This window comes from Streptopelia decaocto (genome assembly GCF_964273445.1).
Source record: "Streptopelia decaocto genome assembly, chromosome: 23".
Classification (NCBI taxonomy): Eukaryota; Metazoa; Chordata; class Aves; order Columbiformes; family Columbidae; genus Streptopelia; species Streptopelia decaocto.
The window spans coordinates 4,605,242-4,630,010 of NC_138678.1; the positions used below are offsets into that span (position 1 = coordinate 4,605,242).

Consider the following 24,769-nt stretch of genomic DNA (forward strand, 5'->3'; position numbering starts at 1 on the left):
CTGCAATGTGCTTTGGGCCTCCCCCGCACCCAGCGCTGCCTGCACGTCCCTGCGAGGACCTGGGAACCCCTGTCCTGGATCGTCCCTCAACCAAAAGTCACCCTCTGGAATTTATGCCTCAGTGCTGCTGGAAAGCAGAGAGGGTTTTTAACCTATGGGAAGAAACCGGGCGAGGACAAGGCCATGGGTCCCTCGTGCACACCCCTGGCAAAGAGAGGGGAGACCCAAAAGTTGAGCCTCGCTGCCTGGACGGGATGCGCGTTGCTGTTCTTCCATTGCAGCAGCCTCTGGCACGTGTTGGAGACAGAGGCTGCCTGACGGTGCACAGCACAACGGATTCTTACTTACCAACGGCATGAAGGGCTTGAAATGTTATAATGGGATCTCTCGTATCCACCAAAGCAGCTCATAGGAGGGACTGTAGGATTTCACAGTTTCTTCTCCTTCCTGAAGCAGCACCCTTGGGTTATTGCGCTTATTAAATTAGGAGCTGCAAGGCAACGGGGTAAATAATAAATTGCTAGAAGGAAATAATAATAATAAAAAAGTCACCCATTTCAGTTATTAGTCCAGATGAGTGAATTAGGTGTTGAAACAGCAGCTTTGGAGTTCAACTCATTAAATCACACACCAACTCAGTGCTCATCAGGTCTCCAGTCAGATATATAAAAGCACTGGGAAGAGAAGTTTGCTGTTAGCAACAGCCATGGCTTTTTCTGCCGCCTGGAGCCCCGCGACGGCTGCACCCCCAGGGCCGCCCTCGTCCTGCACACCAGCCCCGTGCCCTTGCTGGCTCACACTTCCCCGCTGCCATCCCTTTCCTTCCCTTCCTCGTTCCGCTCGGCGCTCAGCAGCCTCCTCCCGTTGTCATAACAACGAGCATCAGCCCGTGGCGGCCGCGCCAGCCCCGCCAGCACAAACACCTCCTCGGGGGACAACGCACCGGCCCCCGGCCCCAAACCATCTGGCTGCCGTGGGGAGGAGGGTGAGCTCCCCGCTCCCCCCGCTGCGCCAGGGAAGGTTCAGATTGGATATTAGGAAAAAATCGTTCCCTGGAACAGGCTGCGCAGGGCGGTGGTGGAGTCGCCATCCCTGGAGGGTTGGACATGGAGATGAGGTTCTCAGGGACATGGGGTAGTGCTAGAATTAGGTTATAGTTGGACTCAGTGAGCTTGAGGGTCTCTACCGACCACGGCCCTTTGCACCAATGCTAGTGTGGAAAAGCAAAACCAGAATCAACCAAAAAACTTCTTGGCAGGCTGGACCAATTGCTGGTGGCCACCTTGGCTCCAGTCCCGCTGCATGTCCCTGCAGGGACCCCTTCATCCCGGCCCCAGGCCCGTCCCTCCTCCGTCCCTCCCGCGCCAGCAGCTCGTTGTGCAGGCTGGGCAGGGACTGAAAGCAGCTCATGTGAGTTTCTATGAAAGCCATCCTGCCCGCTCCACACGAGCTCATCAGCTCTTTCCAGTAGTAACGCTGGGCAACACCTTCCAACATGGTGCAGCTAAAACCCACCCCCTGGCTGGATAATCCATTTCCCTTTCAGCCAAGAGCCCTACGGGAGGTCAACGAGTGAAGATTCCTGAAGGTGCTTTTGTGCCCGTGATGCTCATACAGGACTGGTGATAAGAGGAATTAAGAGCGGCTGGGGAGAAGGAGACACCAGTGCACCGGGAACTTGGATATTTCAAAAGAACAGCAGAAATCTCAGCCTACCAGAGAGAAGCATTGGCTTGAACTTCCCGCAGCGTTTTCAAACCTTGGCTCCTTCGCACGGTGCGTTTCCCGTGGGGTGACCGATCCGTAACACCAGCCAAAGGGTTCTTGATCTTTGGATACTCCATTTGGCTTCCCAGGGAGGGAAACGTCTGGTCTCCGCGTCTAGAAAACAAAGACTCTTTAGGGGGAAGGAATTTCTTGGGACACTGATTAATTGGAGCCACTCTGGAGATCTGTGTAAACCAAATTGGTTCCAGGTCTGGGAGATTAGTGGGGTTTAGCTGCAGCGCTCTCCAGACAGCTCTGGCTGCCTTTAAAGTGTCTCTGGTTTTAAGCACTGGAGAAACTATTATTATTTAAGGAAAAATCATTGCTCTTCTCAGTGGCTCAAGCACACGCTGGAGGGGCTGGCAGCGCATCTGGAACAAACGTCACCATCCCGCGGCCTCCAGCCAGCGCTCCTCGCCTTCAACCACCAGAAAGGAACGTACAAGGTGTTATCAGGGCAATAAGGGACCGAATCTTCCCCAGGACCTGACCCCCACACATCTCCAAGGGCCCAGCGAGCCTTTTTGGATGCACAGACTGAAATGTTGGACCCGCTTCTACCGCACCAAGGGGAGTGTTGGGGCAGGGACAAGAGTGGGAAACCCCCGGAGCAGAGCGCAGCACCCGCCACCCAGAGCCTGCTGAGCTCTACAGCACGAGACCCCTGGAGACGGCTCGCAGAGCCCAGCAGCTTCAGGCCTTGCTGCTGCAAACGCCTTTTTCTGTCCCAGCCTTACGAGGAAACCACCATTGCTGCCTGCGGCTGGGGAAACTGAGGCACCGGGCAGGGACACGGTCCCCAGCTGAGTGCTGGGCACCGATAAACTCCTCCTAGCGATGAATAAATGAAGGAACAGTGAGCGCTGCAAAGATCCAACAGCATCCTGGGCTTGGGGGATCCAGCAAGCACGGACACCTCTTATAAAAGCAAACGCAATGATGCTCCCGGCTCTGCGATCAGAGCGCCGAGGTCAGTGCGGCCCCGCAGGGCGCCGGAGCACCCACCACCTCCCTCCGCCTCACCCGCTCTGCGCCGCGGGGACCAAACACTGCAAACCCACGTATTTGGGTGGTGTTTGTGCCGGAGCCGCTCTCCGCCCGCAGCCGGGCCGGCCCAGCGGGACCAGCGCTGCACCGCTCGGCCGGATCGGGCTCCCCATGGAAATCAGAGACCGCCAGGCGCGCGGGGGAATATGTTGGGACTTTAAAATTTATTCCAACATGCTATTTTTTTAAAAATACGCTCAGACCGAGCAGACAATCTGAGCGGTAGTAAAGGCAATATTATACTTGTAAAAACTTCTCATTCACAGTACAGATGTCATTTACAATAAGGGTCACAAACATCAAATACTGAGTATTTTTTCTTTTTTCTTTTCATTTTTGTGTGGTTTTTTTTGTTGCCTTTTTTTTTGTTTTTACATCAGACTGTGCTTTTACCTGCATTTTTTGCACTGATATAACCATACAGACATTGCAAGATGCAAGTGTAGAAACCAGAGTGAAAATAAAATTACAGGCAAAACTACCAAATTACATTGTCCTCTGTACATATTTACAGAACCTTTTTGGAATGTATTGCCATTTTAAGAACATATAGAAACTTTCTACAGACTATTCCACTTACAGAATACATACACCTTTTAGAAAAAAAGGCAGATATTTATCTTACATGAGACCATGTATATTAAATTTGCGTACACATTATTATTATTATTATTCTTTACATTACATTTACTAAAGTGATCGTAAGTGCCATCGTATCTCAGTAATGCAAACAGATTGGGTTTATGCCATCAGGACTGATTCTTTTTTTGTCAATAATTTACAGAATGGTTTTATTGGTAAATACTGTGCAACAGATGGAAATTAAAAAAGAAAAGCACGTGATGAAATCAATTCAGCAAATGGAAAACAATTGCAAGAGCAGCAGCAAAGGGCTAGATCAAATTACCCAGGATTTTGTGTGAGAATTGGAATCATTCGAGTGACTTCTGTGTGAGCGAGTGTATTGCTTGTTCAGGGGCTGTTTCAGTGGGTTTAGAGCAAAAACCAGGGAAAAGGGAACGCCGGCTTAGGGGGAAAAACCAACTTTGTGGGTTTTTTTGGTGGAGGGGAAAGCAGAGCGATGGGGCGGCCGGGTCACCCGCATCGCCCCGATGGTGTCACCTCCAGCCCAGCACCGGGATGGACCCAGCGCTCCCGGTACAGCCAGCGGGTCCAACGGGGCGGGTGGTTTTACCAGCGACCCTACGGACACCAGGGCGGACACGTCCCCATTGGGAGCAGGTGATGAACCACATTTCCCGGTCACAGGCTGTAAAGTCGCAGCTTTAAGCGTTTCCTGCCGCGTTCCCGGTATCCAGCCAACAACCTGTGGATAGTGAGAGCGACAGAGACGGGCTGCACGGCACGGGGTCATTCGGGAGCCAACCGCCCGCTCCTCCACCCGCGGGCTGCGCAGCCCTGCAGGACACCGAGCTCTGCAGGACACCGAGCCCTGTGACCGCGATGGAAGCAGCTGAACTCGCGCTTAAGCACAAAGAAGTTACCGAAACTCCAGAAATGCTTAAGCTTAAGCCAACGTACAAGGGTTTTATTAGCTCTGGATAGAAGGTTTGGTACTTAACGGCTGGTTCAAGGAGTTAAGTGCAGGGGCCAAGTCCTCCATGCAGAATGGTTTCTTGGATGCCAGAGCATTCGTTTCCATGAGTACCTGCGATCAGGGGAGCTACACAAACAGCTTAATAGGGAGGGAAATATCTGAGTAGGGTTTTGGCTGATTAACCATAACAACGAGGAGCAGCCGGTCTCTGGGAGCCACTTGCCCTCACGGACTATACATTTACAGACCCTCTGCCAGAAGAAAAGCAGGGGATTTTATTTCCACCTGCTAATGAGAAGGAAGGGCTGGGCTTTGGTTTTTTCATTTGCCTATTTGCATTATTAATAAATACATTCTCTTGCGAATAATACTGCCAACCGCTCCGCAAAGCATCGGTACAGCCAAACCCAGCCAGCCCCGCGGGAGGTACATCAGGATTTATCACTCCTATTCTGCAGACAGAAGAGACACCCCGAGTGACATTAAAAGCTGTGACCCGCAAACAGCTTTCACCGAGCGTGACACGGGGAGCCCAACGGGCGCTCGGGTGGGAACGGCGGCCACCAGCGACGGCTGGACCGTCGGTAACACGCAGCCCTGTGGACACGGCTGGACCGTCGGTAACACGCAGCCCTATGGACACGGCTGGACCGTCGGTAACATGCGGCCCTATGGACACGGCTGGACCGTCAGTAACACGCAGCCCTATGGACACGGCTGGACCGTCGGTAACACACGGCCCTATGGACACGGCTGGACCGTCGGTAACACGCAGCCCTATGGACGCGGCTGGACCGTCGGTAACACGCAGCCCTATGGACGCGGCTGGACCGTCGGTAACACGCAGCCCTGTGGACACGGCTGGACCGTCGGTAACACGCAGCCCTATGGACGCGGCTGGACCGTCGGTAACACGCAGCCCTGTGGACACGGCTGGACCGTCGGTAACACACGGCCCTATGGACACGGCTGGACCGTCGGTAACATGCGGCCCTATGGACACGGCTGGACCGTCAGTAACACGCAGCCCTATGGACACGGCTGGACCGTCGGTAACACACGGCCCTATGGACACGGCTGGACCGTCGGTAACACGCAGCCCTATGGACACGGCTGGAGCCGCTGCGTCCCTGGGCTGAGCGCGAGGAGCGGGGGGACGCGACCGGCACGGGGTCACCCAGGATCCCGCAGCCGGGCTGGGGACACCCGCCCTGCCCGCAGGCGGAGATGCTGGTGGCGGCGCGGAGGAGGACGCCCTTCCCGCCGAGCTCTGAGCGGTCTGTGTGAGAATTAGCCCTTAAATATTGATTTTTGTGATCCCTTTTGCCTATGCAATAGGCCGTATTGCGCCCGTTAGGTATAACATGAAGCACCATTTCACCCCGGCCAGAGCCTCCCCCGCCGTCCCGCGGAGGAGCCGCGGCGGCTGGAGACGGAGCAGCCTTGGGGTCTCTATTTGCCCATCCCCTGAGTTTCCAGCGGCCCCCGCCCCGCGGCGCCGGGTGACGTGTACGGGGTCCCCTCGGGGGGCAGTTCCCAAACTCCTCACCCCGATCCTTCCGTTTGGCCGCGGGTGGCGGGGTCGGACGGTCGCACGCAGCACCAGCCGCCAGCGGATGCTCTGCAGCCGCGATGCTGAAAGCTCCAACTCATCTGGAGCTGCCGGCAAAGCTCTAAGAAATAATAATAATAATAATAACAAAAATAAACCACAGCAACAAAACCAATGTAATGACTCCTGGGTTTTGTTGTTGTTCTTTTTTTTCCCCTCTGTTCAGAAATGACAGAGGGAGGAAAAAAAAACAAAGGCAAAACATGCAAAGTATCAGCAGGTCAAGGATTAAAATGGTTACGGAAAGAAGCCGAGCAAATTTGATCTAGCCCAAAGCTCGTGTCAAATGCACCTAACAAAACCAGGATGCTGAGTGCATGGCTGCTGCGCTATTTTTCTTTATGTACAATTTCAATATATATATATATATATATATATAAATTAAATACAAAAAGCTACCTTGGAATAATGTTAAGAGCATGACGAGGGCAAGCGGGGGGACAGTGGCAGAAGGCAGGAAAGTCCAAACTGTCACTAGATGGGGCGGATGGTTTCCAGGGATGCTCACGCCGGCCCTGGCCGAGCATCTTGATACTAAGCAGACGCTTAAAGCCTGAGTGGGATTTAGGCTGGTGCTTAAGAGCCGCACTGAGGGTTCAGCTGAGCCGAGCTCCCAGGCCTGGGGCCAAACGGGGGGAGACGGGAAGAAGGGAAACTCGATCAAAGTGCTAATTAAGGTATAAATGGGTTCTGGACCTTGTTTTGGTCAGTGTCACAGCCTTAATGTTATTTCCATGATATCTTCTTTTGTACTTAATTCCCTTTACAAGAAAAGCAAAAAAAATATAATAATCACAGAAGATTATTAAAAAAATGATCTTATTTGCCCGTGAAACGGGAACAGTTCGCAGCTCATCAAGTCTGGCAAGGAAATGTGTTCTCGGTTAGGGTTTTATGTGATTTTTTTTTAAGTTTTAATTTTTTTTAAAAAGCGTATTACGTACCCGATAAAGCGGAGCAGCTCTGAAAGCAGAAAGAACCGCTCCGCTGGTTCAATAGTTATATATTTTCTTTTTTTAACTAAAAAAAAAGAGGTTTGTACAGATTCCATAGAGCAGTAGAGCCTCTGAAGCAGCGCAGGGCCTGCTGTCCACAGGGCAAACAGCTGCCAACATCTGCATTTTAAACTGCACGTCAGCGCGACAGAGGAGCCGCTCCAGGCTCTCTCTGTATTTGGTATCTATGGGCAGTAGAGGCCTTTGCTCCGCCACGGATCGTCACAGAAATCACTGTGCATGCACGAGCGGCTGATTGCAAACACCGACCACTCCGCATCATCGCGCCTGCACCGTAGGGACGGTCGCCACGCTGTGTTTAAATAAATAAATTAAATTAACATAAGACGGGGGGCGGCGGGCGCGCAGACCTGCGGGGAGCGGAACCCGGCGGGAGCGAGCGGGACTGACAGACGGAGCGAGCGGGACTGACGGACGGAGCGAGCGGGACTGACTGATGGACGGAGCGAGCGGGACTGACGGACGGAGCGAGCGGGACTGACTGATGGACGGAGCTCGTCTGCCACTGCAGAACCACGGCGGGGGAACACGGTTGCAAGGCCGAGCGTCCTTGCGGCGGGAGGCGGAGGAGGCGGCTGGCGGAGCGACCCCGGCCGGGCCGCGGGGCTGTCGGGCGCGGGCGGGCGTGCGGGGCGGCGCGGGCGCATCATAGAGCGGGGCGGGAGGGTTAAAGCGAGCAGGAGCCGGCTCGTCCAGCGAGAGACACCGTTCCCGGGGCTACATTCGATACATTCTGTGTTCTTGCAGGGAAAGCTTTGAAGAAGAACCTGCTTTTTTGTCCCTTTTTAGAAAAGTGCTTTGCTGGGGTCGGCAGGAGGGAGGACGCTCGGGCTTCGCTTTCTCTCTCCGGCAGGGATTTCTCTCGCTGCGCACGAGCCTCCCCCTGCTCGAGGAAGTGCTACTTTCATTGACAAGTTCAGGGTAAACACGTTTCTCAAATGTAAAGCAGTCTCAACTCTTTAAAGCACAACCATAGGCAACCCGAGGGATGCAAGGAAAAAACCAAAAACCAAGCACTTGGCAAGAATTAAATAAAGCCTGTAATAAATACGAATCATAAACTTCTGTACACAGGAGCAAGGGTTTGGTTTGTTTTCTTTTTTAATCATTTAATCAATATAAAAAAAGTTTTTCTGTTTTGTTTTTGTTCTCAGTGCATCTTCTTCCTCCTAAAATGCTTAATTAACCCTTTCCTTTCTGCATCTCTCAGGCCCATAAGAACGCACACCGAAATGGCAAAAAAGACAAGGTCTAACAAACCCCTTTCCAAAAAACTCTAAAAAAATATTCACAGCCTCAAACATCTTTGTACATTTCAAGCAACAAAAGGTATAGAAAAAGGCACAAGTAACTGCATACATGTGGAGATAATACCAGACTGGGACAAAGAAAACCAGGAATCTTCCATGGGTTTGGTCATTCACTAGAGTGCTCCGTATAGCGATGATTATACTAAAGGAAATAGTGTTGAAAATGTCTGTTGATTTTACATAGGAAGCCTAAAGGTGGAACGGATGGCGGGGGCTTAAGTACTTCCCGTGTTTTCATCCACCTTGTGTTGAGTTTGACCTACATCTGCGTGCTCGAGGCTGCCGGCCCTGGGGGGGCCCCCGGGGTCCCCGGAGAGGTTCCTCCTGCGGCCCGCGGGCTGGGCGTGCGGGCGGCCGGCCGGCGGCTCCGGGAGGCAGCCGGTGCTGCTGCTCCGGTCCAGCGGCGGCGAGGGGGGCGCTGAGATGAAAGTGCAGGACGATTCCAAACAGGTGCTGGAGCTGCCGGATTGCTTCTTGCCCGTTTTCTTCGAGGGTTCTTCCCCGCTCGTCGAAGGCTTTGGAGAGTGCTCGTGGGCGGCGCCGGGGCTGCCCGGGGCCGCCTGCTCCGCGCGGCTGGACTCCGCCAACGTTTTTACCCTGTATTCCTCCTGGTCTGTCTTTTGCTGAAGCTCACTAGTCCTCGTTTTCTCTTCTAAGTACCCGCTGCTCGTAAGCTCTGGGGACAGCGTGTATTTGGAAACCTTTGCGACCGGGGAGACGGACGCCGACGATGGCTCCGGCGGGACCGGCGGGTCCTCGTCCCTCTGGGGCGCGCGGCTGGACTCCACGAAGCTGCTGCCACCAGAGGCGAAGTATCCGGCTTGCAGGGACACGACCGAACCGGGCACCAAGCTGGGGTGGGTGCTGGGCCTCGCCTGGACCATCTGGATGCCCCCGATGGGAATCATAGGATACGGCGTCCTCGTGAGCTGCTGCGAATGCAATGGGAGGTGGCTGAAGACGTTGTCCCCGCCGCGGCTGGGAGCGTGGAGCTGCATCTCGGGAGGAGCCTGCAAGGGCCTGGAGCAGACGGGCTCTGTGACGCCGGGCGAGCGCGTTGGGCTTCGTGGTTCTATCTTCTGCACCAGAGAGGGAAAAGGAACAGCTGAATCAGTGCAACGTACAAGTTACGGCATTAGCGTCATTAATGTTCACTATAAGGACTGGTTTTGTTATTATTTTATTCTAATCTGAGAGAGATCAATCAACCGAGGAACACTTGGACCCCCAAACCTTGAAGGTAAGGAGCAAAACAACCCACAGCGTTTGCTGTCTGGGTACAAATATGCCCATGGTCTCCTGGGGCAAATATCCAGGGCTTTGGTTCAGGCTTGGATCATTATAAAATCATTCAATAGTTTGGGTTGAAGGACCTTCCCAGCCCCCCAGTGCCCCCCCTGCCATGACAGGGACATCTTCACCAGCTCAGGGTGCTCAGAGCCCCGTCCAGCCTGGCCTGGGGTGTCTCCAGGGATGGTTCATCACCACCTCTCTGGGTACCTGGGCCAGTGTTTTATCACCCTCATTGTAAAAAACGTCTTCTTTATATCTAGTCTGAATCTCCCCTCTTTTAGCTCAAAACTGTTACCCTTCGTGCTATCATCAGACTTGCCCCTGAGACCCTGGCAGAGGACACCAGTGATTCCTGCCGTCCACGTCGCTTTGGATCCCTTTCAGTACACGGGGTTTCTGACCACCCAAAAGAGCGTTATTTATTTTTACTGTACTTTGCTACAGCATCACTACACCCTCACAGCTGCTCATCGCAAGGATGCTTTGGACCGAATGACAGCGTTAACTCTTGTTTGACCAAAGCACACCCAGCAGTGCGGCCCCCACCACCCTCACGGTGTGGTCTGTACAAATCACGGGTCAAGACCCTACGATTTTACCTTTTCCTCTTTCTCTCTTGGTGCTTCACATAGTTTCTAATGTACATCATGGAGAGATATGTGGCTAAACAGAAATGGATTAATTAGTGATGAGCTTATAACTAAACCCCTAAACAGGACTCGCGAGAAGAGGAAGCAACAGAAAGTGAGATCAGCTTTCCGTTAAGATGGGGTCAGCTACAAAATCTGAGGATTCACTGGAGAGCATATTCCCTTGTAGGATGATGGAGAACTGCCTGACCCAGCGAGCTGGATCTCCATGAAGAGGCGACAGAGGAAAGCAGCAAACGAGAAAAGAAGAGAAAGAAGCAAGAGCCGCTCAAGACAGTGTAACCTTGGTCAGCAGCTACAAGCCCAAACCCTTGCTAAATCTCACTTATCCACATGAAGTCTTGGCAAAATCACTATAGGGATGCCAGGAAACCCCCAAACAAGTAATCTCAATGGTGCAACAGCCACCAGAAGGAGAGGCCACTACTGCAGGAGCCGGGGGAAGAGACGGTCACGCTCGGGCCCGATGGACGGACTAAGCTGAGCTAAGCTGTGATGGCCTCCAAGGTTCTAAACAATGTATAGGGCACCAGTTTTGAGCACAGAGCTCCATTTGGGATCTGATAAATCCACAATTCTGTCTCTTGTAGCCTTATTGAGAATGTAATTTTGCTATGAAAGCCCAGCTGTCCATCGCTGGTAAATGGAAAGTTTCCTGTTGGGGTCTTTATTGTTGCGTTGGAGACACGTGAGCACAGCAACAGTGGTGACTTTGGGTGCATAAGAGCAGGAAAACGGAACAAGAAGGAATGTGTGTGAGCTTCAGGTAAAAGGTATGAATGGGCAGGAGTATACAACACTATGTCCCACTGTGGACTAGGGAGCTTAGAGGATTTGCTACAAATGGTGGCAGTAGGTGGTTTTCCTGACAGGGATGCTTTAGAGGTGAAGGATTGGGGTGTCCAAAGCCCTGAGATTCACCACAAAAAGTTAATTGCCAAGAAAGAGAAATAGCAACAAAGTAAGCAAAATTTTGGACCTAAAACTAAGGACAGGCCTGGAGAAGGTAAGGCAAGCATCCATAGTGCAAAGCAGAGGGAAGGCGGCACCAAACGATGGTACGTTATCATAGTCACGGAAGAAACGCACGCTGGGCAACGCGGCTTTCCTGGAGAAGACCTGGGTCGGTATCGGCCGTGCCCGGCTCTCCAGGGGCACGGAGCCGCTCTCCTCCCGCGCAGCCCCGGGGGCTCCATCTCTCCTCACACCATTCCCAGCAGGGCCACTCCAGCACCCGAATTTCACGGTCACCAGCACAAAGCACAGGCGGGCCAGGCACTTCAGCAGAAACGGGAAACGTCCCACCAGACCCGACGTCTAATTTGCCTGTAGCGGTGGGAGGAACATGCAATTTTCCTTTACTCATAGGATTTGATACGTCCAGCAGAGAGATTAAATAAGTTTCTGGACCCAGCGGTAACACCTCTTTGTGCTGAAGAGAGAAGCGAGATGAAATCAGAGATGCCCAAACAAACATTTCTCAGCAGTTAATCCAGCAGCGCTGGCTCCATACGCACACAGCCCACGAGTCAGCAATGACCAGCTCAGATCTGGTTTGGGCCACTGACCAGTGAAACAACGGTCCCAGCCTCACCCCAGCTGGTGAAATCTCAGGAATGGGTGTGAAATTCCCAGGAAAAAGGAAAAGAAGCCTCTTAGTGACAATTAGTCACTACGAAGCTGTCATCTTCCTGCGTGTGTCAGCAGGAGGCTGCTTGGCTCGGGAGTGTAAATACCCTCTTGGAGAAAGGACAACCTGATTTCTGTTCAACTGAGATGATCAGGACTGAAATGGGTGCAAGAGCTATTGCTGTCCGCTGTCGCTTTTCTCTGGGTTACCTGTGCCACAGTCACCGTGCACTCCTGCATTGCAACCTTCATTAGAAAACATATCAGAGAACGTATCGCGGGGACTAGAACGCAAGAGGGGCTCGAACTTACCAGCTTGGACTCATAGAGCTGTACGTTTTTGCCAAAGAACCTGTGAGGTAGAGGCATCGAAGACAATATCCCGTGCTGGGCTTGATATGAGCTTTGAACTTTGTCATCTGCTGCTGATTTGCTCGTACCAGGCAAGTCCTCCTTCCCGGGGGACGGATACCTCGGTGACTCCGAACAGCCTGGGGACAGGACCTTCTTCAGCGACAAATATCTGACCGATGGCATCTCTCTGCTCGGCGACGAGCGCCTCACAGGGGAGACCTCTCCTTCTGGTGGAAGGTAGGACCGCGGGGACAGCTCTGCTCGGGGGGAAAGATGCCGGCTGGGTGACAGCTCAAGCCTCGGTGACACACACCTCAGTGGAGACGCCTCCCTCCTGGGAGAGACTCGCTGGCCAGGAGACAGCCCTCTCCCTGGAGACAGGCACCGGAGGGGAGGCAGCTCTCCGGGCGGCGAAAACCGCTTGGGCGAAGTTTCGTTTTTGGTTAACAGGTGCTTTCTCGCCAGCATTGGTCGGCTGCTGCCAGCACCTCTGCCGGAGTCCTGACTCGGAGACCACCTTCTTCTTGGGGAGGTGTCCGTGGAGGTTGACAGGTCCATAACTAAGGACATCTGGGGCCTTGTGACAGACTCTCTTTCAGCAGAAGCCAATTGCTCGGTGCAGGTCAAAGCTGGTCTGTGGAGACTCAAGAAACTGTGGCACACGGCAATGTCGCTGCTGTCTGCTGACCACCTGGTTTCCAGCCCCGAGGAGGAGCCCTGCTGCTCTTCACCTGCTTTTTGGCTGCTGGAAACAGTTTCTTGGGCTAAGGATGACGCTATTTCGGTGCCTTCCTCTTGAGAAGATGGAGAGCCACCTGAAGAGTGCAGCGGGAGGGTGGCAGGTTTGCCTTCCGACAACTTTAAAGGTGGCTCATCTTGGCTCTCCTCTTCCTCCTCGTCTTCCTCATCTTCGTTGTCATCATCATCGTCAGATTCTTCTAGGTCTGAAAACTGATGTTCTTCAATTGGCTCAGATCCCTCCCGCCCCTCAGAGTCCTGGAATAGGTCTTCACTGGTTCCTGAAGGGATGGACAAACACAGAACAGAGGGTGAAACACACACACAGGGACGGGTTTTGTGCTAAATCTGCTCAAAAGTTCGAAGGGGACAAGAGGAGGGAGGACCCAGTCATTTCCTAGATATGATCATCTCGTGCTTTGAAGCCCTGCAGCGCTGCCCTCTGTGCCAGCTCCGCTCCTGGCGATCCCAGCACATCCCAGTGAGCCCAGTGGGACCTCCCGCCCTGCCCTGAACTGGGTTCCAGCCGTCGCTCTGACAACACACGCGGCTTCTGCTCCAGACCTTCGCACCCCTGCCTGCCTTCCTCTAGAAATGCAAAATAAGGCTCTTAATAGATGAGAACAGCAGCACAATCACCCTTTGGTGGGCTTCTCATGACTATTTGTTGCAATGGTGCCCACAAAATACCTAGAGCCGCCAAAGTACGAGGCAGTGGCTGGGATGGCCGTTCCCATCCTTCACGTCGGGCCTTTTTCTGCAGTTAAACATTAGCAAGACAGGACATATTAGGGTGAACAATAGGGTTGAAAGCACTTTTGTGGATTTTCCCTTATTTTGATAAATTCTGGCTATGATGCAGATGCTTGTTTGTAGCAGAGGCTTTTGCTGTCTGCCTGTGGCAAGCCTTGCACAGGGATGCTTTGTTAATAAGGGCTTGTAAACAGTGAGGAGTGTACAAGAAGCAAATTCTAAAGGATTTGCAATATATCTGCAGGTAAATATACCACATCTCTCTTCTACTTTAAGGGCCAGCGGAGCTTTGTGAGACCAGCACCAAGCTCCAGCAGATTGCGCCGGCTCACCCACTGCCGGGTCTGACCAGGAGAACCGGCCCTTCCGCGCCAGATGTGCACAGCTGCGCGCCCAGCCTGCAGAGCCCATCGGGAGCAGCCACTGGATGTCACTGCAGCCCAACGCAACCACGCCGCCAGGCTCCCTGCCAGCCCCCACCGCTCTGCACACGCTAATAAACCACCAGATTTTCCAACCTCTGTTTGTGCCAAGCACCAAGACAACGGGTGCGGAGCTGCCGGGATGCGCGTGGTCCCCAGCTTTGGGAGGGATGCTGCTCTGACACCTGCACCGAACAGGGTGATTAATTGCGGCACTGCTGGCCTCTTTTCACCGTCAGTTCAGCCTAGGACACGGTTTCTCCTCCGATGAACACAAACGGTTTTCCATTCAGAGCTGCCATCTGTCAGCAGGACGAGCCGGAGGGGAAATGAGCCGGAGTGAGCGCCGGGGCTGGAGCAGACCTGCCACCAGCGGCCACGGCCACACAGTGAGAAGTCACTGTGATCTATGCATAAAAAAACCCCTCATTTTGTTTGCTTGGAATAACAGGGCCTTACTAGTAAAAGCTCATGAAATACTTGGCATCACCAGTGAAATAAATAAGACGTGTATTTTACCAGGGCTGCTGATCCATCCAAGGCTCGGCCTGAAATGCACCTCGTTTGCTCCCCACCACGTTTCAGAAGTGTCCGGTCCACAAAGCGAGACCCACCGCACAACTCCCGCGGCACCGAGTCCAAGCCAGCGGCTCTTCCCCGAGAGGCTGACTCGCATTGCGACTGTCCGTACAATCACGGTGTTTGCTGGACGCGGGATCCAGCCGCGGGTTTGCAAACTCCCAAAGGGACTGAATTCAGAACAAATATTATTCCAAACGACCGGTTTTCCCGGCTGTAGGGTGAACGGTGCATATTTCTTGCTTGGAAAAGGAATGCATTGCGCTGGCAGAGCTCAGGGCTGGTCCCCATCTCTGGTTTTGTGGTTCGGTATCTATGGGCTCGGGGACGCACAGGCAGCTGCAGCCTCAGCCCGGGGAGCCGCGTCCGCTGTGGCCTCTGCGGGTCCCCGTCACCCCGCGGACAGGACAGAGAGCAAGGGCAGAAACAGGGAGGGAGGGAAACGCGAAGCCGGCTCCGCGCTGGGGCGTGTTTGCGTTTGCCACGGAGGGAAACATGTGAGTGAGTGCCGGGACAGCCCAAGGGGAGTTTGCTTTGGCCTCGGGACAGGCAGAGAGAGCTCAGAGCCCAGCGCTGGCTCCCTGCGCCAAAACACATTCTGCTGAGCTAACGGGCAGAGAAAGGGCAAGTCAGGAGAATGGAGAGGAGGAGGAGGGAGAGGAGGAGGAGGGAGAGGAGGAGGGAGAGGAGGAGGGAGAGGAGGACGGAGAGCTGGGGGAAGGACGGCAGAGGCAGCCAGGGAAACGCGCCCTGTCGGCTTTGGCCAAGGGCTGCGTTTCATTACACGTGTGTTATTCTGAGGTTGTTCTACCAAACCGGTGCAATCCCACCAAGCAAAACCAACGCAGGAGTGAGGAATTAGACTCCGATCTCCTTTTATAGTAACACTCCTTACTTTCTCCTGCCCCTTAAATAGAAATAAAAACAATCGAGTGAAATATAACTCTTGTTTAAAATAATCCGGGGAGTTTCAGGCGCTGCGGCTCGCTCCCTGCCTGCCCCAAAGGAAGCTCGGCCATCTGCCCGTGCTGGCTTGTGGCACATGGAAATAGCCATTTTAGAGTTTTCTAATTAAAATAGTCCTTGCTAGGGTCTGTTCTGAGCCCCTTTGCAAAGAGAGAAGACATTGTGGTTACACAGGCTCTTTGTAGCCCACTATGAGAACACGGGACGCCCGACAGAGCTGTGAGCTCTTGGTTTCTCATGCACCTTTCTGTTATCTTTATGTTATTTTCTCATCCATCCAAATAGCCCCCAACCACTATAGTAGAAAATAGGATTTTCTGGCCATCTTCTTGGCTGCTTTATTTAGTATTGGCATTTATGAGCAATGGGCCTCCTTACTCATGAGGCAGAACACACGAAATCGCAGCCGAAGTCCAGTGTTAACTACAACCGGATGGAAAAGAAGCTGAAAGAAAATAAAGGAAACGTCCTGCGATACCGCGGCTCCCGCTTTCACCTTCCTGCATTCCTTCCTGGCAGACCGTCCCCTTTACACAAACACGAACGCTCCTCATCAATGGGAGGAAATGGGGACTGTATGTTTTTTGTAATTCTAAAATTACACGGATTGCCTGCATAATGCGACGAGGGCAGACAGCGCAGCTCATTGCAGCGAGCAGCCAGCGGCAGCCGGGCAGAGGGGTCCCCTCCGCAGGCGGGGGGTTCGGGTCCCCTGCAGGCCAGGGGGGACCTTTCCCTGCTGGGCACAGCGCGTGTCCAACCACCCTCTGGTCAGACACAAGCAGCCATGGATCATTTTGGCTGGAAAGGCCCCTCAAGATCATCCAGTCCAACCGTTCCCCACCCCTGGCGCTGCCCCGTGTCCTGAGACCCTCATCTCCATGTCCAGCCCTCCAGGGCTGGTGACTCCAGCACTGCCCTGGGCGGCCTGTTCAATGCCCCACAGCCCTGGTCAGGGACCAGTGACTTAATTATGGCCGAAAGAAAAAGCTCCCCAGGAGATGGTCTCGGTTTCTCCAGCCAACCCAGAGATGCAGTCAGACCCCTCTTGTGCTTTTGTTTAGTTCTACTCCTTCCATGAGGCCAAAGACTGAGACCAGCTCAGCCTCCTCACCTGCCAGGGCTCCCTTTGGAAAGCAGAGTGCTCCCACCAGCATGGGGGGGGCTTCCACCCCACTGTTAACCCCCTACGAGCCCAGGGATGAGTGACAGAAGGAAATCACAAAGAAAGCACTCCCCCGGACCGGTGAAGCGAGCCCTTGCAGTTCTGTCCTCGGAAGGCTGCAATTACACGTAACATAAATAGGACTTCTGATTTGCAGGTTTTCAAAAGTGACACTCAATTAATATGATTCATTAGTTCTAATTGACTATAATGGAAAGGTTTAAAATAACAGTTGCTCTTTTCAGAGTAACACAACCAACGTTTCAGGAGCCACTTTCCCCTTTCCCTATCTGGCTTCGGTCTGCAGAAGCATCACCAGCGGGTGCTGTAACAGCAGGGAGAGATTTTGGAGAGCATCAGCTAATCGATTCTTTTAAGTGAGTTCCCGGCTGAAGGAGTTCTCCAGCAACCCCCACGGGAGCAGCATCCCACTGTTTGCCCCACAACAACGATTTTCCCTTGGGCAGCCACTGCAAAATCCCCAGCCAGGTTTTCCTTTGCGTTCGGAGAGGCCGTGGCCGAGTACACCGGGTCTCTGCCCCATCGAAAGGCTGCTCTGCAGAGCTGGGTGAGAGCCAGGGGTCTGGGCAGGTTTCAGAGGCAGAAAGCCCTCCTGGGGGCAGCGCGGCACGCTGCCGGCCAGCTCAGACGTCCTCAGCTTTGGGTAGGGGGTTATTCTGCATGGCCCGGGACAGCCCTTTGTCCATCCCCTGTGCATGTCAGGGGAGGCATGGCGAAGGGGACACGGCTGTGGGGTGATGCCTTAGGGCCCTTTCTTCCTCCCACGTCCTCATCTCCTGAGCACCCAGGTCAGAACCCAAGTCTGAAGGGATGCACTGATCACTCGACACCCCAAAATGCCAAGAAGCACCTTCTCACAGCACCGCTATTCATGATTATGTATTGTACACAGCCCCTTCTCAGCACCACTATTCATGATCATGTATGGTACACAGCCCCTGTGCAGAGCGCTGGGGCAAACACAGGATACCCCCCACCCCTCCGTTCCCTCTTGCCAGCAGCCAAAATCCTCCTGACAAACACACGGAGCCCCCAGCACAGACACACGGGCTCAGCCCGTCCCGCTGATGAACCCCCCCGGACGGCCCGTAACCCACCCCGTGCGAGCAGAAACCTCCCTGGGTGCTGGAGGGAGCTTGGGGTGAACAGAACTGCTCCACGTCTTTGAAAGGATGATCTGGACGGGTACCGCCCTCTCTCAGCAGCAACAGTAGGTTTATAAGGTGAAAGATTTTACCTTCTTCGGCTTCCAGATCCACCAGTGAAGATACCAACACGCCCATCTCCTGACATTTTTTGCTGTGGGCCTTTGACTTCATATGTTTAGTCAGATTCCCTGAAAAGAAGCAGAAAACACATTTTGGTGAATATGACTTTTTAAATATATATATATTCTTTTAATTTTGCGAGCTCTGCAGTAACACGTTCATGGTTTGGCTCTGACTCTCCCTAAACCACTGGCCACTGCAAACAGCCCGTGCACAAAGCATCACCCCCATTCCCCCGCTGCTCCGCTAACGGGGCTGAGAGACGTCTCAGGTGCTGTCGCAACAGTCGGGGAACACATTTGGGTTTATGGGGGACAGAAGTCCTGGCTTGCCTTCAGCTGTGATGGTGCAGCAAAGAAACACGGCAGGAAAGCAGGAAAGAGAAACACGTCTCAGATGAGCGTCACCTCCCGCCTCGGCACAAGCGTTGGTTATTATTATCAAGGCGTCGGTTATTGCTCTGAGATGGTGCGATTGGGTCACTCGTGGGCACGCCGGCATCACAGGGCACCCCTCTAATGCTAACTCCCAGATTACAGGCAGGTTAATTAGATAGTTATTAGCCCTAATTATGTCCAAGGGAAACGCTGAACAAAGGGGAACCTTTGTTGTGGGGGAAAGGTAGGTAGGTGGAACTAGGAGAAGAATTAAGGGTAGGAGAGAGAAAGGAAAAATGCCCCTTTTTTCTCTTTCCCACACCTCTCATGGGCTGAGCTGCTGATGAGAAGGAACCTGGGCTGTTGAACCTCCAGCACCGCCCTGGAGCTGCTGAGCACCCCAGTTCACCGCGGCAATAGGATGTGCACCGGCCTCCCTGTCTGCTCCGACTCCCGAGCCGTGCTGAGCACTGGGCTTGTGTCAATCACCGAAAAATGAATCCTCACACGTGATTACAACCTTCAGTCGGGACTGAGGTCCCGCAGGACCAGGAACCCTGAGCCCAGAGTCCCCTGGTCCCCGAGCTGGGTGGGAGCACAGAGAACCTCTATCAACCCCTGCTCCCGCTGCTCCACATCGTGTAAATAAATAAGCAACTATTCACTGGAGCAGAGAATTACCCGTGACACCCTGACATCTCAGAAGATGCCACAACCATCGAGCTACCAAGTTAGTTTCTCTTTAGCCCATGAATTATTTATTTAGCCCATTTTATACGAAATGGAATGGCTCCAACAGGAAAGACCAAGAGAGACAAAGGCTGACTATATATCCTTGTGTACCTGGCACCCATCGAGGGTGTGGATTCAAAGGATATTTAATATTTTAAATGCAGCAAACCAGTTCCAATAAGAGATTTATTATTTCTAAGCTTCATGCCTAAAACCCCTCAGCCCCGTGGTGAGGACACTCAGGCAGGAGGATGAAGCCACCTTGGCTCAGATCCTCCTCCAAATCACATCTCCCTTCTACACTTTGGACCGGGAGTTTTGCGGTGGACCCACAGACGCCCAGTCACACGGATCCTGCTCTCGCGGACACCTCCGGTTCCACTGAACCACTATTGCTTTAAAGAGAAAAACTGCTTCACCAAAAAATATCCAACGGGTCCAGATTATGGCCTCACAGAACTGGAATTTAAATTTGGACCTAACAGGCAAAAAGACAAAGTGAGTCAGCCTGTTGCAATCGAGCCCGCTGCCGCCCGTCCATGCGGCGCAGCACATCTTGGCTGCAGAAAGGACCCGCACTGCTCAATCGCCACAGAAACCCCTCATGGATCCCTCCAACCACGATGAACACAGAAAACAAGCCCAAGCCAAGGCCTGGGGGGAGCAGGGGGGCTGGTCTGTGACCCCATGGTGGGAACGGTGGGGAGGGGAGGTCCCCAGGCAGTTTGGTGCTACCACATCCTCAAAACAAGCTCATAAATCCCCTGTGCTACACGCGTCTGGCTCCGACTGAAGTGGGAGGGCGTAACGTGAATTACTCGGGGGGGCTGTTGGATGCGATGGTTTGGGCGAGAACGCAGCGCTCGAGGGGGGAGCCTGGTCCGCAGGGGTGCGCGGTGGCCACCGTGGCCACCTCAGAGATCCCAGGCTGGCTGTACACGAGCCCTTCTCCTCAGCCCGGTGCTGCTCACAGCAAACACGCTCCCCGTGTGCTCTGCTCCTCCCTCCGCACCGGGGGAGCTCCAAAGCCAAAACCCCCTGAGAATGGCTTCATGTAAAGTGCCAAAGGACCAGTTCATAGCAAGGGTTGCTTTCCTTCTCCTGCTTTTTTCTGTTCTGCTTTCCGTCCCCCTTCGTCCTCATTTGGTGAGATAAGGCCATACCCACACACTGATGAACAAGATAAGCCCGCAAAGCTCTTGCTGCACATCCCTTGGTGCACGGGCTGCCCGTGCACAGCACCATGGGTGCACAGCACCATGGGTGCACAGCAACAAGACACCCCAGCAAAGCAGGGATGCAGAAAAAACATCCAACAAAACAGGGATGCAGAAAAGAAATACAACAAAATAGGGATGCAGAAGAAATTCCAGCAAACAGGGATGCTGCTCTCCTTTCAAGGAAGAGACTCAGCGGGCTGGATTCTCATCTGACCTGAGTTTGCATCAGTTTTAGGGAAGCTCAAGGCTTATTTACACCAGCTGAGTTATCACCTTGGGAGCAATCTGGAGGACAATGATATTTGTCTTACCAGGGTTCTTCTTACAGTTTGTGTTTTCAGACCCCTTAATTAATGCTGGCAGGATTAAATGCTAAAGTCCTTTGGCCCATTTCCAGTCAAATCAACGCTGCTTTGCCTAAGTAAGAAGCTGGATACGAATCCTACCAGGAAGGACTCTCAGCTACTTGTTGCCTTACAGAGTTCTGGCTCCGGAGGAAAAACAACCCACATAGTGTTGCTTCCTTGGAAACAGTGAGAAAAACCATATTGGAAGAAGGACGGGAGGAACCAGCAGGTGGGGAAGCAGGATTTAAATAGGCAGTTCTGGATCCTCAGCAGCTACGTGGTCCTTCCTAAGGTTTGTTCACCAGATTTGAGATAAACTGGCTGTATATAAATCCAGGAATCAGCGGAAATTGTGACCCCAGCCCAACTGTTGCTGCACTGGAGAACACGCAGCATCAGCACAGCTCCTGCTTTACACCCGCTTGTAACGCCGTATTACCGGCTGCTTAAGCTCTTCTTAGGTTGTGATGTCTTATTCTGGACTTCAAGCAGCTTAAATACTTGTGTTGTTTTGAGAAAGCTGAAACTCCGGTGTTCCAGCAGCACTTAAAGCAGCTTAATGGGGACTAGAAGCTATTTCCCGTTTAAATTGAAAGAGGGAAATTGATTTTTCAGAATATCCATCATCACATTTTAAAGGTGGTGGAGTTAAAACAAAAATTAGGGAACAGAAACATTGAGATTCCCTGTCTGGGCATGCACTATGCTTCTATTTCTCCTATTAAAAGTGAACAATTTAACAACAAAAATACCTCAACAAATGACCGACTGCGTGATCCCAGTGTCCAGGGTGACACCGTCACAGCTTCCAGGACCTGGGGGTTGCTGTATTCCCCTCTTGAAACCACACACAAGAACAGGAGCTGCTCTGCCAGCGCCGGGCCCGTCCTGCTGGGCCACACGGGGACCAGCAACACCGGTTCCTCATCCCCGACCAACCCTCCAAACGGGTTTGTGTCTGACTCCAACAATGCACAGGCCTTGATGTAGGTCTCTGCACAGATATTGTGTTCCCAAGTGAGGCTCCACGAGAAGGAAAGCCTTAGTTTACATCATTTATTGGGCAAAAGATTTAAATTTGTTAAACTTATGTTATTATCTTTTATACTTATTGACTTAAAGAGTAAGGAAGAGAATGTAAACACCGAGCCTGCCTGTCTGTATTGATACAGGCTATAAACTGTTCACTGTCTCCTGGATCAAGCTTGCATTAGCCAAAACCTCATCTTCCAGAAAGGTACCCGGGATGGATTCGCAGATTTCAAAACATAGAGAATTAGCATATTTCCCATTGAGGATTGCGCTGACACTCAATAGCTGCACTGTTCAAAAAAAAAAGAATAACAGCTAATAATTCACTTGAATTGTCTTTGACTCGGAGCCCTCGTTCCCTTGTTTTCATCCCTTTCCCTGGTAAGTCACAAAGCCCTGTTGCTCACAGCGTTCCGCCTCCTGTCTGGACCACTGGGTCGGTTTCCAGTCCAAGCGACACGTCTCAGCCGCATTGCGGGAGGGAGCCAGGCAGCGCGTTCCTGGGGACAACCCCGTCCCCCCGGGTTCGGACCAAACCCCCGTCCGGCCGCGGCTCCGCGGGGGCGCTCGGAGCCCCGTCCCCGTTGGGGCGCTACGGAAGGGCCGCAGCACCTGGGGTGCGGGGACACCTGCAGACCCACAGCCCGACTGCCCAGCTGATTCTCCCGGAGCTCTGCGCCCGCCGGGCCCGCTGCGGAGCCTCCCGAGCAGCGCGAGCAGCGCTGAGCCTGCCGAGCAGCCACAGCCTCGCCTGGAAGGGCTGAGGGGTAATGCACTTAATATATTAACGTGTTCAATAACCTCAGCGCCTGTCATGCGCTGATTTAAGGAAGCGCAAACTAATTGATTAAAGGAAGACTGCGGCTGAGGACATGGAGAAGTCTGGTGTCTGGAAACTGTGGGTGGACTAGACTATCAAATGGATGTCTTGAGCCAACAGGCACTGGTGTCCTTTACACAAGCACCTTTTAAATGAATATGAAGCTCCCTGTCCCTCCTGACCTCCAAGCAAAGGCAGCAGCAGGGACACTGAGCTGCTCCACGCCATTTATCCAGAAATCGTAAGAAATCTTCAGCAATCAAGACGTGAGAGTCTGAACGAGAGCAGGAAAGAGCTCTGGCCAAGGAGAATGAACACAGCAACACCGACCCGCGTCCCGCGTCACCGCGAGCGGTGAGGAACGGGCTGGAGACGGGGGACAAGGACAGGGGAAGGTTCCTGTGACCCCCGGGAACGCGGTCGGGGGAAAAACTCTCCCTGACCTTCCTGAAAGGGAAAATTGTTCCACTGCAGCTTTTTCTCCATTTCCTTCCTGGTAAGAAAACAATCAAGAAGCTGCTTAACTTCTCCTCCACAGCGTCCTGGAGGCCGCGGTGCCGCAGCCCTCGGGAGAGCGGGGCTGCGCTGGAGCTGCAGACACCTCGTTAAAGAGGCACCTTTAGATCTGCTCCAGAAATGTAAAATCAAATAAATCTTTACGAAGCGAGTTTCCAAGGCTGCTGTTTCCATCAGCGAAGCGAGCACACGAAAATCTCATGGATTGGCTTTAAAATAATAATACTAATAAAGCTTTCCCTGCAGTTCTATAACCCAAAGGAAGCGCCTCGCTCGCAGCGGCAGGAACGCACAAAAAGCGGAGAAACAGCGTAATTGCTGAAAAGGGAAAATATTTAAAGCTCTTTCTTTTGCAACAGTTTTCCCAGCTCTTGGAACACAGACATGGATTTGGGGGCAGGGGAGGGAGGTGCATTTAACCAGATAAAGATCCTCATTAAAAATAATAATAAAAAAGCGTTTAACTGCTTCCAGCCCATTTGAGAGTTTAGAGCATTAGATCATGCTGGAGTGATCCACCACAGCCAGACGGAGGCAGCTCCGCAGATCTCCCCCGGAGCACACGCTAAGGGCTGGAATTAACTTCCCAAGCTCATTTCTAGAAGAGCTTCAGCTCAGCTTGTATTGAGCCAGGGCTGCAAAACCACACACGGGGAACGAGGATCCGAATGGGTCGGGCACAACCGAACTCATTCCGGGGGTCTGCAAAATGAGCCGTGACACCTCCCGTTCTGCAAAGCTCCGGTTCTCACCCCCCACCACCAGCAATGATTCTGTAACTGGACTTTGATGATTTTATCAGCACCCGAGGCTGATTTGGTCCTCACCCTCCAGCAATTCTTCCAAAGGTCCTGGTGTCTCCATCAGCAAAGCAAACAGTTTTTACCCAAGTGCTGCAAAGTAGAACATTAGGACGCCCGCGGGCACGGCCGGGCTTGACCGTCACCCCCCCGCAGCACCGACCCGTCCTCATGCAAATCCAAGTTACCATCATGCAAGTATTTGTCCTGACATCGCTGATCCGGCGAAGTTCTGACCCCTCATGCATCTATAGACAAACGGATAGTTTGGCATTCAAATCCCCACACGTTTTCCTTTATCTTTTGAAGGAAGAATTTCCATGCCACCATCCTCATGCAATTTTCCTGCAAAGCTGAAGAAGCCCCTTGGGGCAAAGCGTCTCTGTGCGACGTGCGATGGCGCGGGCCGCGCTGGCCGCTCGAGCGCTTCGAGGGAGCGGAGATGGAGAGCAAAGCAGCTAGAGATGGTGACAAGGATGGTCTGATCGCAGCATCCTGACAAAAGCCTAACAGAAGCATGGTGGAAAGCAAGGCGGGGGGGCGGAAAGGGCTGAATGGATCCACCTCTCAAAACCTCAGAACAAAGTAACCAAAGCAAGAGGGAAAGGGAAAGAAAATGAATCAGAAAGAGCTCCAGGCTGGGAGTGAGTGAAAGAACCGCCGCTCAGATCTGCCGCATGTGTCTGATGAGATTTTGGCCTCAAGTTCGGTGTCACTTCCCCATGCTGCCCAGTGGCCACCGACACGGTGTTTCCCAGCGATCGCCCACCAGCTTCC

The 24,769-nt window shown here is 53.0% G+C and overlaps 1 protein-coding gene across 1 annotated transcript in view; it reads right to left on the reverse strand.

Annotated features, from left to right (window-relative positions):
• Positions 1-7,573: 7,573 nt before the first annotated feature.
• The window catches only part of HIVEP3 (HIVEP zinc finger 3), a 129,620-nt gene continuing 112,424 nt past the window's right edge, over positions 7,574-24,769 (reverse strand). The window contains exons 7-9 of the mRNA XM_082071234.1: positions 18,118-18,216; positions 12,195-13,255; positions 7,574-9,389 (exon numbers count right to left, since the gene is read on the reverse strand). Of these exons, the coding sequence (XP_081927360.1) occupies positions 8,526-9,389; positions 12,195-13,255; positions 18,118-18,216 (2,024 nt within the window). The 3' untranslated portion in view covers positions 7,574-8,525. The remainder of the gene's footprint in view (positions 9,390-12,194; positions 13,256-18,117; positions 18,217-24,769) is intronic.